The following is a 19520-nucleotide window of genomic DNA, read 5'->3' as shown; positions in this document are numbered from 1 at the left end:
CTAATTCAGAGAGAATGGAGAGGCGCCGTTCTACCACATACCTGGAAAGCAGAGAGGCAGAAATATTTGGTGAAGGACACTGATGACCGCCTCAGTGCATGTTGCCAGTTTTAATTTTGAGACTCTCTCTAAAGAGATTCTACCAGTTTATACTCCTATATTTATACATGGGGAACATTTTTAGTAATATTTATAAGAATGTCCTTTTCTTCTTTCTTTCTCCCACCCATCACTATGTAGGTGATTGAAAAAAATACATCTTTGTCTGTCTGATAGGTAAAAATATATTGTTTTGGTGTTTTTAAATTTGCATCTTTGAATATGAGTGAGGTTGAGCATCTTTTCATGTATTAATTTTTAAGCCATTTGTATTTCTTATTTTGTGAACTTGCTTGTTTTGTGCCTAGTCTGTTTTTTCTTTTAACTTGGTCAATAAATTTTTTTGTTGTTTTATAAATTTTTTTATTTTTGTACATTCAAACTTTTTAATCTTTTTTTCCTCTGCCTTCTGTTTATGTTTAGAAAGCCCTTCTCCACTCCAAGATTTTGAGAGAAAAGAACAGAAATCTTGTGTGTATCTCCTGTTTAGTTATAGTGATACTCCTTGAAATCATATCGAACTGGCCTTATTTCTCTTTCATATGGCATCCCTTCAAAAACTTGAAAATAACTACCATATCCCCTTTTAAAGTATAAATCTTTCTAAGCTATAAACATTCCCAATTCCTATTATGGTTCATCCAGTTGTATGCTTTGAGGCTCTTTAGGTGTCTGTAGGCCCCAGTTTTCTTTTTCTCTAAAACAAAGCTTTTAGACAGTATCTGTATCATAATGCTGTAAGAGTACATGCAGCATCTTAATTATATGGAAATAAATGACAACAAAGTTGTCTAGCAGGGGTCCCATACTCATCTATTATTAATACTAATATATAAGTAATTTAAATTTCTTAAAAATATAATTACAGAGGTTAAGCATTATTTTCTTGGTTTTGTTGTAAAATGTGTTGCCCAGATTACAGGCCCAGTTGCAACACTGTTGCAAGATCTGATTTCAAGCTGTCCTTAAAAGTGGCAAAATAGATTAAAACATCAGCATGCTTTATTTTAAAGAGTAATTGCCGTCTCTGAATCTTGTGACACAATCACCAAATAAGCGATTGTAATTACACAGTGGTATATAAAGCATCTAAACATCCCTGCTGTCCACAGCTGCAGTCCAGAGAAATCTTGATTTATTTTAGAAGGTGACATTGTGCCTTTTGGGGTACAATGACTTAGGCCACATGGTACCACACTTGGGCATTTAAAATTGCCCTGACAGACAAAAATTTTAAAGACAGTAGAAATAAGTGTCTTATGTTTCCAGTGATAAAGTTTATCTCCTTCACGCTCTCTTTTTTTTTAAATAAGCCTAAAATCTTTGTATCCATAAATGCCTGGTACATTTTCCAATGGCAAAGGCGTCTTTTTTTTAATATGCCCATCCAATTCTCTTATTTTTTTTTTTAACTTCTGGAGAAATTAGATGTCATTTACATTTATAGAATGCCTAAAATTAGTAAAGCTAGCGCTGTCTGAAACTTCAGGTGAGTTTTTCTATTTACAAATAAAGTTGAGTAATTTATTGTCTCCATTGTTTATTGGAAGCTGGCCAAAGTTCGGTAAAGACTACGTTTTCCGAGATTGCTGTGTGAAATATCTAGTATGCCTATAGAAGCGGTTTTAAGAGCCTTAGTATGTATTTTAAGTAACTAATTGTCAGTTATTTTAACAACCACCAGGGGGCGTTGCATGCCTAAATTACCTTTATTCATTAAAATTTAATTTTGACTGAAAGAAGATTTAAAACGTACTGAGTATTTTTTCTCTACCTGTTATTCCTCCTCCTTTTTTGTCTATTTAAAAGGACAAGGTAGATAGTTAAGTTTGGAAAACTGAAGAAATCGTTGTATGATTGAAATGTTAAATATAACCCTTATTTCCTTAGTAGAACTAGCATATAAAAGAGCCATCTTTCTGCAGTGTCAGCAACCTAAAAAAGTCTTGCCATATTTTAAAATTATTAAAATTTTGCTAAGTAAAACATATTAGAAGTACACATTCAAGGAGACTTTAAAATAAATGTCCAATTTTTGTTTTAACAGTATTTCCTAGACATTTCTATTTCATTTTACTATCCATTAAAAGTCAAATTATTGTTGTTATTTTACATTTAATAGGTATTTATCAAGTGCCTACAATTTTCAGGGTTAAAAATAGATACAAGGTGATACAAAAATGTTTACCCTCAAGGAGATTGCAGTTTAATTGAGAAATGTACTTTATCATGAAAAATCTAAAATGCTGAATTTTTCCAAGTGAAAAATGAAATGAACTCATCTAACAAAAAAAGATTCCCCTTTAGTGTGAAATGATTTATAAATACAAAGTAATAATATGTAAGCTCTTGATGTAGTTTATTCCCTTTGTTTCCTTCCTTCACACTTCACTCATGGTAGTAATTTACTTAATGCCCTTTGAACTAGTACAAAAAGTAATTTCAGTTCCATTACGATTTAAATAATTTAGGATTCCAGAATAGGGAAAATTAATGTGATTTGGCTGAATAATTAAAATATTATTACAATGCAAATATTACAAATGAAGCTGCAGCATAGTCTTTACCTGTGCCTTATTATGGTTTAACTACTTGTATATAATTGGATATTATTTTAATTTTATCAAGGTATACATACTTGTGTGTGTGTGTGTATATATATATATATATATATATATATATATATATATATACACACACACACACATATGTTCTATGTATAACTACTCTATATAGACCACAGTAATGTATCTAGGTATAGGTCTTTTTTTTTTTAATCGTCCATTTTTCTACATTCACTGGACCTTCAGTTTGAAGGCTAGCATCTCCCTTCAGACCAGGAAATCTCCTGATTTCCAGTTTCTTATTGCCTCTTTCCAGAACTTATTTTAATCAGCTATTTAACGTCCTGGACCAATTTTCTATTTATTTCTCATTGTCATATTCTCAGTATATCCCATTTCCTTGTCCTTCTGTTTTGTAGTTGAGATTTCCTTAAATTTTCTGTCAGTCCATGTATGAAATGTTCATTTCAGCAGTAATGTTTTAACTTCTAAGAGCTAGTTCTCCGATTCCTTTTTCATAGCAGATTGCTGTTTTATGGATGCTCATTGTCTGAACTCTCTTAATGGTGTTCATTAGAAGTTGAGTTCTCTCATCTCCCTATTCAGTTATATTCACTTAGTCTGGGTTTAGTCTTTCTCTTTATCTAGGTCTTTCACATGTCAGATGTTACTCAAATGTGTGGTGATCCTTGGCTATTGCTTCATATTTGAGAATGAAGGACTATGAGGGCTAAAAGCCCTGGGTAAGCAAGTGAGACTCGTCACTTGGCAGACTTTGCTTTGTGAGGAATAAGTGAAGAGCCTTCTGCTGCAAGAGAACACTCCACTATCACCACCTAGCATTCTTTGTGTATGGGAACCAGCTTGAGAAATGTGTGTTTGAAGGAGCCTTAAGAATAAGCATACAGCTACCTGCCCTTCCACAGGATGGGGAGAGATCAGCTGTTCCATAAAGAGACATCCAATTAACCCCCTTTTCTGGCCCACTCCTCACTTCTGCCTTCTGTTGTTACCTTCATTCTCCAAAGTCTGGAGTCTCTTTAGGTTTCTGCAGGCAAGTTAGCTGCCTCTTTGCAGTACAGTACTTGCCTATGAGACTGCAGCTTTCTCCTCCATAAACCTATGCCACTTCATCTACTTTCATTCTCCAGAAACTTGTTGAAATTTCTCGTCCATTTATTGCCTTCTTCCTATTTTTTATCATTGTTGGATTCTATCAGTTTTATTCCTCTGTCATTTTCTTGGGGTTTCAGGAGGCAGAAGATTATGTAAATGCAATGCTCAATCATCTTTAAATGGAAGTCCTCTCTAATATAATTGATTCTTCGTATTTAATTGTTATAACTCCTTACTTTGAGGTTCTCTCCCTGCCCTCGTGGTATGAATTTCGACCACTCAGAGTGTAATATAGGTTGGGTTTCAATTTCTTAGAAAATCTGTTCTTATCCCCTCTCCATATATAATATTAAATAATATAACAAATGTATATCTTATTTTCTAATTCAGCACACATATGAATTATCACATATCATTAGAACCACTAAGTAAATGTGTTTTAGAAGAGTAGCCCCCGCTCGCGGCTACTAGAGAAAGCCTGTGCGCAGCAATGAAGACCCAGCGCAGCCAAAAATAAAATAAATAAATAATGTATTTTTTTTTAATTGTGGGTTTTTTTTTTTTTTACATATTTAGGAAAAAACTTTTCGGGAGAAAATCTCCATTACTTTTAAGAAATACTGCTTTTAAGTAATCATTAATTTGAACAAATGTCTAATGCCACTTGAGACATGTTGGTAGGTGGTTAGGGTTTAGAAACGAAGGAAAGTGTATTACGTACTCCTAGTTCTCCTTTGCCTTGCCCTTCATTCCCACTTCGTGCTTCCGTCTTTCTCCTCTTATTATCCCACTCAAAAATTAACAGCCCGCTCCTCATCTTTTTTAAGAGAATAAAATAAACCCTAATGCAGAATTCTTATATTTTGGAAATAGAGGGATAAAAGTCTGCAATTCAAATAAAATAAACCAAATTAATAAAAGCCTGACAGAACAAGCTTGGGGTAGGTATGGATGTAGAGAGACATGGTGAGTTTTCTACCAGGAACATGTGTACCTCCAAGAACACTGCCCTGTGTTCTTAGAATATATATTAAAATGGGGGAGAGGGTAGCAAGAATCTGTCATGGTTTTTAAAACTTGAAACATAATGCCCTAATACTCTTTTCTTCCAATAAGTAAGAAAGAAGAATTACAGAGGAAATACCTGTGGATTATATTAGTGTCAAATTTTTGTTGGGAAAAATTATGTATTGTTTAAAGTTAATTTTAAAGTACTTGAGCCTAACTAGCCTCCCGCACCTCACACCCTAATTCTGATTCTAGAATACACTACCAGATTGAATGGCCTGAATGTATATAGCCTTTTCCTTATTTTTTAGATTCATGGAAATTTGAGTTTGATTGATGATGACTGTTTAGCATTAATCTAATCTGTTTAATCGACTTGACTTTTTCATTTTTAGAGGTTATTTATTGTATTTTCCAAAATCTGCCTGTTTTCTCATGGTAGAATCATCCCAAGCTGCCTTTTAATAGAAGTCTATTCAGGTATCTTCACTACCAGGCCAGTGTCCTGAGAAGTGAAGCTCACATTGTCCAGAGATGGCAGGAACATATACCAATTTTTATGGTTTAATAAGGTTTCCCAAGCAATTCATCATTCATGCGACAAGATTGATTGCTTATTTTCTTTCCGTATGAAATCTTAGGAAAATATTTTCACAAAATGTAATTGCAATATAAGAAAATGTGTTTGATTTATCTGAATGGTATTGTTTTTAATTTGCAGTTTGAGGAATTTAATGTTAACATTCATATGAATTGAAATCAGTTTTAGTTGTTGTATACATCAAAATGGATTTAACCTAACTCATGTTCCCTTCTAAAATATCTATAACATGTCTATATTAGGATACCTTATGTATAGTCCAAACATGTCAGACTTTTTGGAGTAGAGGGGCTTATCCTTTCAAGGGGTCAAATTTGAATTAAATAGTAAGTAGGTTAATTGACTCTACTAGACCTTTTGAGCGGTTATAGGCAAAAATGCTGTCATTGGCCATATTAAAACCTCCCCCCCCAAAAAAATGAGTGACATTTGTATGCTTAAAATAATTTTCAAGTAAAAAATTTTGAAATTTTAAATGTTTAACTCACAATATTTTGTGTTATTTTTATCTTTGGGATTCTTGGCAGCCTCTCGCTTGTCACAGAAGTAGTCATTGTTTTGTTTTCCCAAGGCTGTTTAAAGGTTAATTGACTAACCTGGGTGGGTCCTCATATTTACTAATATGTATTGCAGCTCTTTTGGTACATCAGAAGGCCAGAATGGAACGACTTCAAAGAGAACTTGAGATTCAAAAGAAAAAGCTGGATAAACTAAAATCTGAGGTCAATGAAATGGAAAATAATCTAACTCGAAGGCGTCTGAAAAGATCAAATTCCATATCCCAAATACCTTCAGTAAGTCTTCCTTTCTCTAACTGTTGTGACTGCTATGCTTGAACATGAGAATAGGCAATCTGTCATAAGTATAAAAGCTTGATCTTGTTTTCTAGAAATGCTCTTAATTCATACTTCTTTCTCTGTCCTTACCTCCCCCTGCAAAATTTCACTCTTTCTAAGCTAATAACACAAGAGGTCAATGTAGATCCATCTCACATGGAATTATTTTTCAGCTCGAAGAAATGCAGCAATTGAGAAGTTGTAATAGACAACTCCAGATTGACATTGACTGCTTAACCAAAGAAATTGATCTTTTTCAAGCCAGAGGTAAAGTTCAATGCATACTCAGCTGAAATTCATTTTTACCAACTCTTTTCCCATGGCTAAAACCAGACTTATCAATTGTGATCTTACTGTTTCAGATTTGACTTTGGAGTGTATAGTGCTACTTGGATTTTTGTTTTCACTCACTCTCCACTCCCCCCCAAAGTTGTGTATTTGGTTGAGGAGTAATTTGATACATTGTATAGCCTTCAAATCCCCTTTAGTCATGTGTTAAGGGAAGACAGTGATCAGTATGTCTGGCTGTGTTGTCAAAAGTATTGCTGTTATGTATTAGTATAATCTGGTACAATATTTAATAAGATTAAGATGTACGTACCTCATATACCTTTTTCCCTTTCAAGAATTATGCTTTTAAGAACATAATTTAAAAGGCATCGCCACCCTAATGGTACTTTCTTAATTGCTAAAATAGAGAAGAAAATAAAAACACGGCTTATATATTTTTAGGACAATGATAGTTTATTATACTTGAGCTATTCTTGACAAGCAATAACTGCTTATTGTAAAACAAAAAAATGTTTACAATTCAGTTCCATAGACAACTAAAAGGAATATTTATAACTTAAACCTAATTCTGAAGTTTAGAAATAATAGAAATATATAGAATGGAAAAGACAGGAAAGGGAAGAAGCCAAAAAATAAGCCCTTAATCATACTTCTTAGTATGTGCCAAAATCCATTAAACTGAAAGATGATTTGTTTTATTTTAGTAAGTAAGCTGTTTATCTTGAAACATTCATTGAAAATGCCATAATTTAACTTTGGAGAGAAAAAGGAAGTTAGTGCCAGTCTAGAAACTATAATTCTTGAACTTGTTCCTTTTGTTTAAAATCTGAAGCTTTGTATTACATTACTACAAGGTTTTTATACTTACTTGAAGCCAAGCTATTTAGTTGCTTAAGACCATGTTAAAATTGTATTTTAAATTGTTAAATTTTAAGTTATCTTGTCACATAGAACAGGCGTCTAGTTCTAATTCTGTTACTGTCTTACTGGCATTAATTTGACTTCTTCCCCAATTTACCACTTAGACCTCTGTTATGGGTACTATATTATACCTATCTCAGCTGTTTTTGAAACCCTGACATGTAATTTGACATTAGAGGTGCAAAAAGTATTTATTTCTTCTATTTATACTGTGATATTTTTTAGAAAAAAAATATTTGGTTTTTTTAACAATTTTTTTAATATTTTTGAGCTATAAGCATTGATATACTTACTTTTTATGTATTTCAGGACCACATTTTAATCCCAGCGCTATTCATAACTTTTATGACAATATTGGATTTGTAGGTCCTGTGCCACCAAAACCCAAAGGTTAGTGTGTCCAGTAAGCGTGAGAACTGTTGCATTTTGAAAAGCAAGGTTTTGGAAAACCTTCCACTCTAGAAGTGCTTCAAACTTCGGCATTCTTGGATGGATTCATTCGGAAGATATTTATTTTCACTTACATGCTGGGAATTGGAGGGGTGCAAAAATGTAATGTACTTAGCTCTTGAAAAGTAATATGCATGTCCTAAGGATTCATCATATACTCCCAAAATAGCAAATCTTGGCCAAAAAAAAAAAGATCACCAGGTGCGGATACTTGCATTCTTTGAAATTTTAGACAAACGTTAAGGAAGACACCTTAGGAAAGTTTATTTTTCATGAGTATTCTGTCCTATATAGTTTACGCATAGTTCTCTGTAATCAAAATACTCTGAATTTTAGACAAATGGTTTTTTAGAATAATTACCTATTATCATTTTTACATCACTGATATTCACAGACTGTATAGACACCAAACTAAGAAATGTCGGAACATTTGTTTGGGTTTTTTTACTCCAGGCGTTAAAAAACATATAAAATGGGAATAAGAAAGAAACAAGTATGTTACTAGTTTTTTAGTTTGTTACAAGAATTTTCATAGTCTCTTTCAGTATCCTGTGCTGTCCACTCGTTTTTGTTCAAGTATAATTTAATTAGGCCTAGCTTTATCTTCATATTTTTTAATTTAAATGTCTTTAAACATCGTTAGCTGGAACGTAATGAACTCTTATTACAAAGGAGCAAAAGTGAGATTAGGGTATTTGGCATAGTACACGGGGAAGCCAGTGTTCAGACATTGGATGCTATTTGGATGTTAATTGAATAAAGGAATAAAGAAAACAGTGGTATAGCCTAGCTTCCTAAAATAAGCAAAGTGAGTATTTTAGCCTCTAAATGAGTTGCCTTAATACACTCTTTTTTACTGTCTTTCAAAAACTAAAATTTTCATATAAAAAGATCCTGTTTTGTTTCAACATAATCCAGTACTTATGTGTTGAGGTTAGGAGGGAGGTGGAATATAGATGAAATAAGATTTGTCTTGAGAGTTGTAGAAGCAGGATAAGTGCCTGAGGGTTTATTTCACCGTTCTCCCATGATAAAAAGTTCGAAAAGAAAAACTCCAGTACTTAAAAACCTTTGCACAAAAGATAGAAGCTTGTGTACTGGCTACTTTGGGAGAAATAAAGAATCAGTCATTTTTGCCTTAAAGCTAAAATAGGGAGTTACTAGTTTCACTTATAGAGGTTTACTTAGTTCTTGAAATCAGTTCTACTTCACAATGCAGGGGTGTTTTTTGTTTGTTTTTTTAACATCTTTATTGGAGTATAATTGCTTTACAATGCTGTGTTAGTTTCTGCTGTATAACAAAGTGAATCAGCTATATATATATACATACATCCCCATATCTCCTCCCTTTTGTGTCTCCCTCCCACCCTCCCTATCCCACCCCTCTAGGTGGTCACAAAGCACCGAGCTGATCTCCCTGTGCTATGCAGCTGCTTCCCACTAGCTATCTATTTTACATTTGGTAGCCTATATATGCCCATGCCACTCTCTCACTTTGCCCCAGCTTACCCTTTCCCCTCTCCGTGTCCTCAAGTCCATTCTCTATGTCTGCGCATCTTTATTCCTGTCCTGCCCCTAGGTTCTTCATAACCATTTTTCTTTTTTTTTTAGATTCCATATATATGTGTTAGCATACGGTATTTGTTTTTCTCTTTCTGACTTAACTTCGTTCTGTATGACAGTCTCTAGGTCCATCCACCTCACTACAAATAACCCAATTTCGTTTCTTTTTATGGCTGAGTAATATTCCATTGTATATATGTGCCACATCTTTATCCATTCATCTGTCGATGAACATTTAAGTTGCTTCCATGTCCTGGCTATTGTAAATAGAGCTGCAGTGAACATTGTGGTACGTGACTCTTTTTGAATTACGGTTTTCTCAGGGTATATGCCCCATAGTGGGATTGCTGGGTTGGGTTGTATGGTAGTTCTATTTTTAGTTTTTTGAGGAACCTCCATACTGTTCTCCATAGTGGCTGTATCAATTTACATTCCCACCAACAGTGCAAGAGGGTTTCCTTTTCTCCACACCCTCTCCAGCATTTATTGTTTGTAGGTTTTTTGATGATGGCATTCTGACCAGTGTGAGGGGATACCTCATTGTAGTTTTGATTTGTATTTCTCTAATGATTGGTGATGTTGAGCATCCTTTCATGTGTTTGTTGGCAATCTGTATATCTTCTTTGGAGAAATGTCTATTGAGGTCTTCTGCCCATTTTTGGATTGGGTTGTTTGTTTTTTTGATATTGAGGTGCATGAGCTGCTTGTATATTTTGGAGATTAATCCTTTGTCAGTTGCTTCATTTGCAAATATTTTCTCACATTCTGAGGGTTGTCTTTTTGTCTTGTTTATGTTTTCCTTTGCTGTGCAAAAGCTTTTAAGTTTCATTAGGTCCCATTTGTTTATTTTTGGTTTTATTTCCATATCTCTAGGAGGTGGGTCAAAACAGATCTTGCTGTGGTTTATGTCATGGAGCGTTCTGCCTGTGTTTTCTTCTAAGAGTTTTATAGTGTCTGGCCTTACATTTAGGTCTTAAATCCATTTTGAGTTTATTTTTGTGTACGGTGTTAGGGAGTGCTCTAATTTCATTCTTTTACAGGTAGCTGTCCAGTTTTCCCAGCACCACTTATTGAAGAGGCTGTCTTTTCTCCATTGTATATCCTTGCCTCCTTTATCAGAGATAAGGTGACCATAGGTGCGTGGGTTTATCTCTGGGCTTTCTATCCTGTTCCATTGATCTATATTTCTGTTTTTGTGCCAGTACCATACTTTCTTGTTTACTGTCGCTTTGTCTGAAGTCAGGGAGCCTGATTCCTCCAGCTCCTTTTTTCTTTCTCAAGATTGCTTTGGCTATTCGGGGTCTTTTTTGTTTTCATACAAATTGTGAAATTTTTTGTTCTAGTTCTGTGAAAAATGCCATATGTAGTTTGATAGGGATTGCACTGAATCTGTAGACTGCTTTGGGTAGTATAGTCATTTTCACAGTGTTGATTCTTCCAGTCCAAGAACATGGTATAACTCTCCATCTGTTTGTATCATCTTTAGTTTCTTTCTTCAGTGTCTTAGATTTCTGCATACAGGTCTTTTGTCTCCTTAGGTAGGTTTATTCCTAGGTATTTTATTCTTTTTGTTGCAGTGGTAAATGGGAGTGTTTCCTTAATTTCTCTTTCAGATTTTTCATCATTAGTGTACAGAAATGCAAGAGATTTCTGTGCGTTAATTTTGTATCCTGCTACTCTACCAAATTCATTGGTTAGCTCTAGTATTTTTCTGATAGCGCCTTTAGGATTCTCTATGCATAGTATCATGTCATCTTCAAACAATGACAGTTTTACTTCTTCTTTTCCGATTTGGATTCCTTTTATTTCTTTTTCTTCTCTGATTGCTGTGGCTAAAACTTCCAAAACTATGTTGAATAATAGTGGTGAGAGTGGGCAACCTTGTCTTGTTCCTGATCTTAGTGGAAATGGTTTCAGTTTTTCACCATTGAGAACGATGTTGGCTGTGGGTTTGTCATATATGGCCTTTATTATGTTGAGGTGAGTTCCCTCTATGCCTACTTTCTGCAGGGTTTTTATCATAAATGGGTGTTGAATTTTGTCAAAAGCATTTTCTGCATCTATTGAGATGATCGTATGGTTTTTCTCCTTTAATTTGTTAATATCGTTTATCACGTTGATTGATTTGTGTATATTGAAGAATCCTTGCATTCCTGGGATTAACCCCACTTGATCATGGTGTATGATCCTTTTAATGTGCTGTTGGATTCTGTTTGCCCATATTTTGTTGAGGATTTTTGCATCTATGCTCATCAGTTATACTGGCCTGTAGTTTTCATATTTTTGTGGCATCTTTGTCTGGTTTTGGTAGCAGGGTGATGGTGGCCTCGTGGAATGAGTTTGGGAGTGTTCCTCCCTCTGCTATATTTTGGAAGTGTTTGAGAAGGATAGGTGTTAACTCTTCTCTAAATGTTTGATAGAATTCGCCTGTGAAGCCATCTGGTCCTGGGCTTTTGTTGGAAGATTTTTAATCATAGTCTCAATTTCAGTGCCTGTGATTGGTCTGTTTATATTTTCTGTTTCTTCCTGGTTCAGTCTTGGAAGGTTTTGCTTTCCTAAGAATTTGTCCATTTCTTCCAGGTTGTCCATTTTATTGGCATATAGTTGCTTGTAGTAATCTCTCATGCTCCTTTGTGTTTCTGCATTGTCAGTTATTACTTCTCCTTTTTCATTTCTAATTCTATTGATTTGAGTCTTCTCCCTTTTTTTCTTGATGAGTCTGGCTAATGGTTTATCAATTTTGTTTATCTTCTTAAGAACCAGCTTTTAGTTTTATTGATCTTTGCTATCGTCTCCTTCATTTCTTTTTCATTTATTTCTGATCTGATCTTTATGATTTCTTTCTTTCTACTAACTTTGGGGGTTTTTTGTTCTTTCTCTAATTGCTTTAGGTGTAAGTTTAGGTTGTTTATTTGAGATGTTTCTTGTTTCTTGAAGAAGCACTGCATTGCGATAAACTTCCCTCTTAGAACTGCTTTTGCTGCATCCCATAGGTTTTGGGTCATCATGTTTTCATTGTCATTTGTTCCTAGGTATTTTTTGTTTTCTTCTTTGATTTCTTCAGTGATCTCTTCGTTATTTAGTAGTGTATTGTTTAGCCTCCATGTGTTTGTATTTTTTACAGATTTTTTCCTGTAATTGATATCTAGTCTCATAGTGTTGAGGTCGGAAAAGATACTTCATACGATTTCAATTTTCTTAAATTCACCAAGGCTTGATTTGTGACCCAAGATATGATCTATCCTGGAGAATATTCCATGAGCACTTGAGAAGAAAGTGTAATCTGCTGTTTTTGGATGGAATGTCCTATAAATATCAATTAAGTCCATCTTGTTTAATGTATCATTTAAAGTTTGTGTTTCCTTGTTTATTTTCATTTTGGATGATCTGTCCATCGGTGAAAGTGAGGTGTTAAAGTCCCCGACTATGATTGTGTTACTGTCGATTTCCTCTTTTGTGGCTGTTAGCATTTGCCTTATGTATTAAGGTGCTCCTATGTTGGGTGCATGAATATTTACAATTGTTAAATCTTCTTCTTGGATTGATCCCTTGATCATTATGTAGTCTCCGTCTTTGTCTTTTGTAATAGTCTTTATTTTAAAGTCTATTTTGTCTGATATGAGAATTGCTACTCCAGCTTTCTTTTGATTTCCATTTGCATGGAATATCTTTTTCCATCCCCTAATTTTCAGTCTGTATGTGTCCTTAGATCTGAAATGGGTCTCTTGTAGACAGCATATATATGGGTCTTGTTTTTGTATCCATTCAGCCAGTCTGTGTCTTTTGGTTGGAGCATTTAATCCATTTACATTTAAGGTAGTTATCGATATGTATGTTCCTATTACCATTTTCTTAATTCTTCTGGGTTTGTTATTGTAAGTCTTTTCCTTCTCTTGTGTTTCCTGCCTAGAGAAGTTCCTTTAGCATTTGTTGTAGAGCTGGTTTGGTGGTGCTGAATTCTCTTAGCTTCTGCTTATCTCTAAAGGTTTTAATTTCTCTGTGGAATCTGGGTGAGATCCTTGCTGGGTAGAGTAATCTTGGTTGTAGGTTTTCCCCTTTCATCAGTTTAAATATGTCCTGCCACTCCCTTCTGGCTTGCAGAGTTTCTGCTGAAAGAGCAGCTGTTAACCTTGTGGGGATTCCCTTGTATGTTAATTGTTACTTTTCACTGCTGCTTTTAGTATTTTTTCTTTGTTTTTAATTTTGATAGTTTGATTAATATGTGTCTTGGCGTGTTTTTCCTTGGATTATCCTGTATGGGACTGTCTGTGCTTCCTGGACTTGATTGACTATTTCCTTACCCATATTAGGGAAGTTTTCAACTATAATCTCTTCAGATATTTTCTCACTCCCTTTCTTTTTCTCTTCTGCTTCTGGGACCCCTATAATTCGAATTTTGGTGTGTTCAGTGTTGTCTCAGAGGTCTCTAAGACTTTCCTCAATTCTTTTCATTCTTTTTTCTTTATTCTGCTCTGTGGTAGTTATTTCCAGTATTTTATCTTCCAGGTCACTTATCCATTCTTCTGACTCAGTTATTCTGCCATTGATTACTTCTAGAGAATTTTAAATTTCATTTATTGTGTTATATGTCATTGTTTGTTTGCTCTTTAGTTCTTCCAAGTCCTTGTTAAACGTTTCTTGTATTTTCTCCATTCTATTTCCAAGATTTGGGATCATCTTTACTATCATTACTGTGAATTCTTTTTCAGGTAGACTGCCTATTTCCTCTTCCTTTGTTTGGTCTGGTGTGTTTTTATCTTGCTCCTTCATCTGCTGTGTGTTTCTCTGTCTTATCTTGCTTAATTTACTGTGTTTGGAGTCTCCTTTTCACAGGCTGCAGGTTAGTAATTCCCATGTTTTTGGTGTCTGACCCCAGTGGCTAAGGTTGGTTCAGTGGGTTGTGCAGGCTTCCTGGTGGAGCGGACTGGTGCCTGTGTTCTGGTGGATGAGGCTGGATCTTGCCTTTCTGGTGGGCAGGACCACGTCCAGTTGTGTGTTTTGGGGTGTCTGTGACCTTATTATGATTTTAGGCAGCCTGTCTGCTAATGGGTGGGGTTGTGTTCCTGTCTTGCTAGTTGTTTGGCATAGGGTGCCCAGCACTGTAGTTTGCTGGGTGAAGCACTGAGTGGAGCTGAGTCTTAGTGTTGAGATGGAGATCTCTGGGAGAGCTTTCGCTGTTTGATATTACATGGGGCTGGGAGGCCTCTAGTGGTCCAGTGTCCTGAACTCGGCTCTCCCACCTCAGAGGCTCAGGCCTGACATCTGGCCAGAGCACCAAGACCCTGTCAGCACCCGATCTCTCTTCGGAAGACAGGGCTGGGCCTTGAGAGAGACAGATGTGGAAGTGTGTGGGTGGTCTCTGCAGTCAGAAGTCCTGAGTTCCAGTGCTGACTTTCCTGCTAACAGGTCTTTAGCCTCTGTTTCTTTATCTGCTAGTGTTGGAGGGTCTCCTGCAGAGTCGGCGGTGGCTGTGGCTCACTGTGGGGACAAGGACACTGGCAGCAGAAGTACTGGGAAGTTCTCCTTGACGTGAGCCCTCCCAGAGTCTGCCATTAGCTCCACCAAAGAGCCCCATCCCATGACTCTTTTTGAATTATGATTTTCTCAGGGTATATGCCCAGTAGTGGGATTGCTGGGTCGTATGGTAGTTCTATTTTTAGGTTTTTAAGGAACCTCCATACTGTTCTCTGTAGTGGCTGTATCAGTTTACATTTCCACCAACAGACAATGCAGGGTTTTTTATGGGTTTTTGTTCGTTTGTTTGTTTGTTTGCTTTTGCGGTATGCGGGCCTCTCACTGTTGCAGCCTCTCCCGTTGCGGAGCACAGACTCCGGACGCGCAGGCTCAGCGGCCATGGCTCACGGGCCCAGCCGCTCCGCGGCATGTGGGATCTTCCCGGACCGGGGCACGAACCCGTGTCCCCTGCCTCGGCAGGCGGACTCTCAAGCACTGCGCCACCAGGGAAGCCCAATGCAGGGTTTTTTAACAGCTAAAATGAAATGTGGCAATCACAAGTCATCCTGTGCCACCTAATTTCCTCTTTTTTCAATTCTGCTGGTTACTTAGTTTCCAAATACCACTCATAAATAAGAGTCATAATTCTAAGTACCAAAAGAGATCGTGCAGATGTAAGAAAACCATTGGAGATTTTTCCATTTAAAAAAAAATTTAGGTCCTCTATTGATACCTTAGATATTACTTAAATAATGAAGAAGATTCTGGCACTTAATAATTGATTGAAGTGTTAATATAGATTGAATTGCCTTCCTAAAAAACCTTTGTAGTTAAACAAAAAGGAAAGACAAGGTTTTACTGAAAATGTGCCAGGTAGGAATGTTTTCTAACCTTGGTGAGACCAAAATTCTAGTAAGTAGACTGGATTATCCCCAGATTAAAACAGTTATGCTATAAAATGTTTCCCAGGTATGGAGTGTGAAATAATTGTAGATGGTAAAAAGTCAAACTTTTTTTTAACTGTATTTATTTTAATGTGTCTTAGAGGATACTAATTAGTACTGTCAGACCCTTGATTTTTCAAATATTTTTACTTAGGTAAACCTTAAATAGATATTTGTTTTAAAGTTATTCAATTTAAAGAAAATTACTGTATAAATAGTACTTCCACGCTGCCCATGCATGTGCCAGAAATTGTGGTGATGCCTAAAAAATTCTGACCAATGCTTAAAGTGGGAATTTTGCAATAAAGTGTTTAACGCCAAACAGTAAAGTGCTGCTAAAGGGGTACAAAGTACCAAACATAACTTAATGATTTTAAATTTGTTATAGAAACTTGATATTTTCATCTACTATATACAATAGTTTGTCTTTTAAAATAGCAGAAAAGGTATCATTTAGTTATCAACTCCATGGAGCAGGTAGAATTTTCAAATTAATATACATTATCTTAACATAGTTTGGAAACCACAAATTATAAACCTTGACTGGAGAGATCCAACAATGCATGCTCCTTTTACTTGAAACGTCTCCACAATAATTTGTAGGGATACTATTCTGAAATTATAATGGTACCTCCCTCTCCCAAAAAAGTAGTTTCATAAACGTAATTTCATCTTAGATACAACCATGGAGGAATATAATTATTCCTTATATTTAAGTTACCTCTGTACCTTCAAACATTCTAGAACATTGGCCTCATAAAGCTGCAGTGACTTTATTTTATAGGTAAGAAAGATTAGATGTAGAGGATACATGATTTATTATCTAAGATCACAGAGCAAAGAAATTAGGAGTTAGTAGCAGAGCCAGGAGTAGAACTCCATTCTCACAACTCTTAATCTTTAATCTAATAGTCTTTCTCGTGTTCCATAATAAATATGATTTTAAAATAAAGTGAGAAATAAAGTCTGGTAAAATTTTATACTGATTTACTCCAAGGTCTATTGTCGATATTTAGTTAAATAAATAAGATTTTAGAAATTAGTTCATCTTTATATTTTATTTGTGTTGTTCAGATAGAGAACATTTAACAAAAACTTCCATTCCTGGTAGAAAACAAAAATATAAATACTACTTCAGTGAGAAATGAAACTCAAACTTTAATCAGACATAAATGCACTAGCAGTATTACATTGTGGTTGGACACCTTTTCACCATGTTAGGTGACATTATGGTAATCTTGGCTATTAGTTACCATATGAATTGACTTCCCTTTTCTCCTGCTATAAATTGGGGGAAATGATGCTCTTTTCCCCTTTGAGGAGGTATTGAGGTGGTTATGTCATGTACATGTTGCTGTTCCCCGGTGGAGAGGTGCCGGCCTGACAGAGACAGGTTGTAAGGATCAAGCGTGTGTGTCAGTTTCAGCTAGATGCTTCACTTGTTTAACAAGCTGTTTCATGCTGTGCAGTACAAATAGTGTTTAAAGTTGCCAGTAATTTATGACTTTGCGATTTTTGCTTCCTTACAGATCAAAGGTCCACCATCAAAACACCAAAGACTCAAGACACAGAAGATGATGAGGGGGCTCAGTGGAATTGTACTGCCTGTACTTTTTTGAACCATCCAGCCTTAATCCGTTGTGAACAGTGTGAGATGCCAAGGCATTTCTGAGCCAAGAGGCCCTATATCTTCCCTAAAACCACATCTGAAGTTCAAGAAACTAGTCTGTCATCAGGGGAAAAGTTTCACTGCTACATAGGATTTTGTCAAATTGAAGGTGTGACAAGATGGTGTTGTGCTAATGTTAAATGTCAGCCCACAGAGCTAATAATACCTCAGTCTAATGTCATGGGCAGTTGAAATTCATCACATGAAGGTAATCTGCTGAAAGACTTGGTTGCCCACTGCCTAACCATGTACAGTGTTACCAGTAGCCCATTAAGGATAATTCTCAATATATTAATACCTAGGTGTTCCCAGTACCTTTTCCCCTCATGTCACTACTGAATTTTGACAGGAGGAAGGAACAGAACAATGGCTTTTTTTTTTTAAAGCTTTCGGTGAAACACTACAAACATGAAGAAAAGGAACAAGGTTTAACTATTTAAAAACTGTTTGCTGCCATATAGTGCCAATGGATAGGGGAAGAACTTCACAAATCTGTGGTACTCTTGGCTTTGTCTTTGTCTTCCCTGAAAACGTCTCCACTCTGTGAAGCCAGCATCTAGGGTCTAAAGATGAAAAGAAAAGCAGCATGCATTGTCTGTACAAACATGGAGTGAGATATCCCAAAGCCTTTCCTACTGTACAGATCTCTCGAGTCTGCTTTAAGTGATTTCTTTTCTTCCTTATTATTTTCTTGTATTTCTATACGTATAGTGTAATAGTCTTTTGTTAACTAATTTTCTTTTTTCCTTTTAGTGATTAAGCACGATCATGTCCCTTTTTAAGCCTTACCTGAGAGAAGCAATGCCTTAAAATAAAAAAAGCATTAATGAAATGAAACTATGCACAAAATAACTTTCCTCTACTTATTCTGTACTTTGCCCTCATGAGTGCCGATGTTCTGTGAAGACATACAGATGCTGCACAGTGAATTGCAGAAAATATTACAAGACTTACGTCTATAGGTCACACTATATACTGACTTTAGCAGTGGGTAACACAACACAGTGTTTTATCTTCCACAGGGAAGCTTAAAACAAAAGATATTTTTAACCCACTGACAGCAACAAGGTTAAGCTTGCTTTATCTGCCTCGTGTCCCACAGAACTCTCACAAGAGATTACTATTGGGAAAGTACAGTTTCAAAACCAGCAACAGCAGCAGTACCTACAGCCCTTTTTTTGGAGAGAAGTTTAAATGCTTTACTGTTGGGGCAATCCGTTTCTAAACCTGACTTGGTGGCAGTATCATGTATATTTATAAAACAAGGCTAGTCATATTTAGGACAACTGAAGAAGAGCTGGAAAAAAGAAAAACAAGCAAACTTGAACACTGAAGCAACCTCAAGCATCTCTTTATTCTGATGATATATTTTTATAAGGAAAATAAATATTCAGATGATCAGGAGTGTATATAACTAAATGAAATCAAGAAAAAGAAATAACAGTATGCATTTTAAAAAACAATTATGGAATTATATATCAGTGCTTAGAATGGGGCTAAGGGAAGTGCTGAAATGTAGCAAAAGATAGGAGGTAATGTAGACTGTCACCCACTGTAAATGTTTGCAAATGAATATTTTTAAATAAACAGGATTATTACAGGTGATTCTATATGAATGTCAAAGCCTTAACCTCCAGGCTTTGCATCTTGTATATGGGAAGAACTATGACAATCCTAGTTAATTAGACAAACTCAAAGCCCTTACATTTGATGCGTTTTGTTTTAAAAATAGGCCTTGTTTTTCAGCTTCATCTGCAGTTCTATGTGAAGATTGATAAATCAGTTTTTACTTGTTTTATTAATAAAACGTAATTTGGATATCTTGAGTTGATGGTTTTGTGATTTAGCTGGGTAAAAACTATCTTTGTAACAGATAAGTTATTTATAAAAATTAAAACACTTCTATTCTAACGTGGATTTTGTGACTTGTTTTTAAAGTCTGTGGGACAGGAGATAATTTATGCCCCAGCAGAACCTTTGATAGTTAATATAAACCAGAGAAAG

At 35.5% G+C, this 19520-nt stretch overlaps 1 protein-coding gene across 4 annotated transcripts in view; it reads left to right on the top strand.

The window, feature by feature from the left end:
• The window catches only part of TAB2 (TGF-beta activated kinase 1 (MAP3K7) binding protein 2), an 86701-nt gene extending 67274 nt beyond the window's left edge, over positions 1-19427 (top strand). For all 4 annotated transcript variants that reach the window (XM_067701806.1, XM_067701805.1, XM_067701808.1 and 1 more), the window contains 4 exons: positions 6022-6182; positions 6398-6491; positions 7746-7826; positions 17377-19427. In XM_067701806.1, coding sequence (XP_067557907.1) covers positions 6022-6182; positions 6398-6491; positions 7746-7826; positions 17377-17519 — 479 coding nt within the window. In that variant the 3' untranslated portion in view covers positions 17520-19427. The remainder of the gene's footprint in view (positions 1-6021; positions 6183-6397; positions 6492-7745; positions 7827-17376) is intronic.
• The last annotated feature ends 93 nt before the right edge of the window (positions 19428-19520 follow it).

Source organism: Pseudorca crassidens, chromosome 13 (genome assembly GCF_039906515.1).
Source record: "Pseudorca crassidens isolate mPseCra1 chromosome 13, mPseCra1.hap1, whole genome shotgun sequence".
Taxonomy (NCBI): domain Eukaryota; kingdom Metazoa; phylum Chordata; class Mammalia; order Artiodactyla; family Delphinidae; genus Pseudorca; species Pseudorca crassidens.
This window is presented reverse-complemented; position numbering and strand designations above follow the sequence as displayed.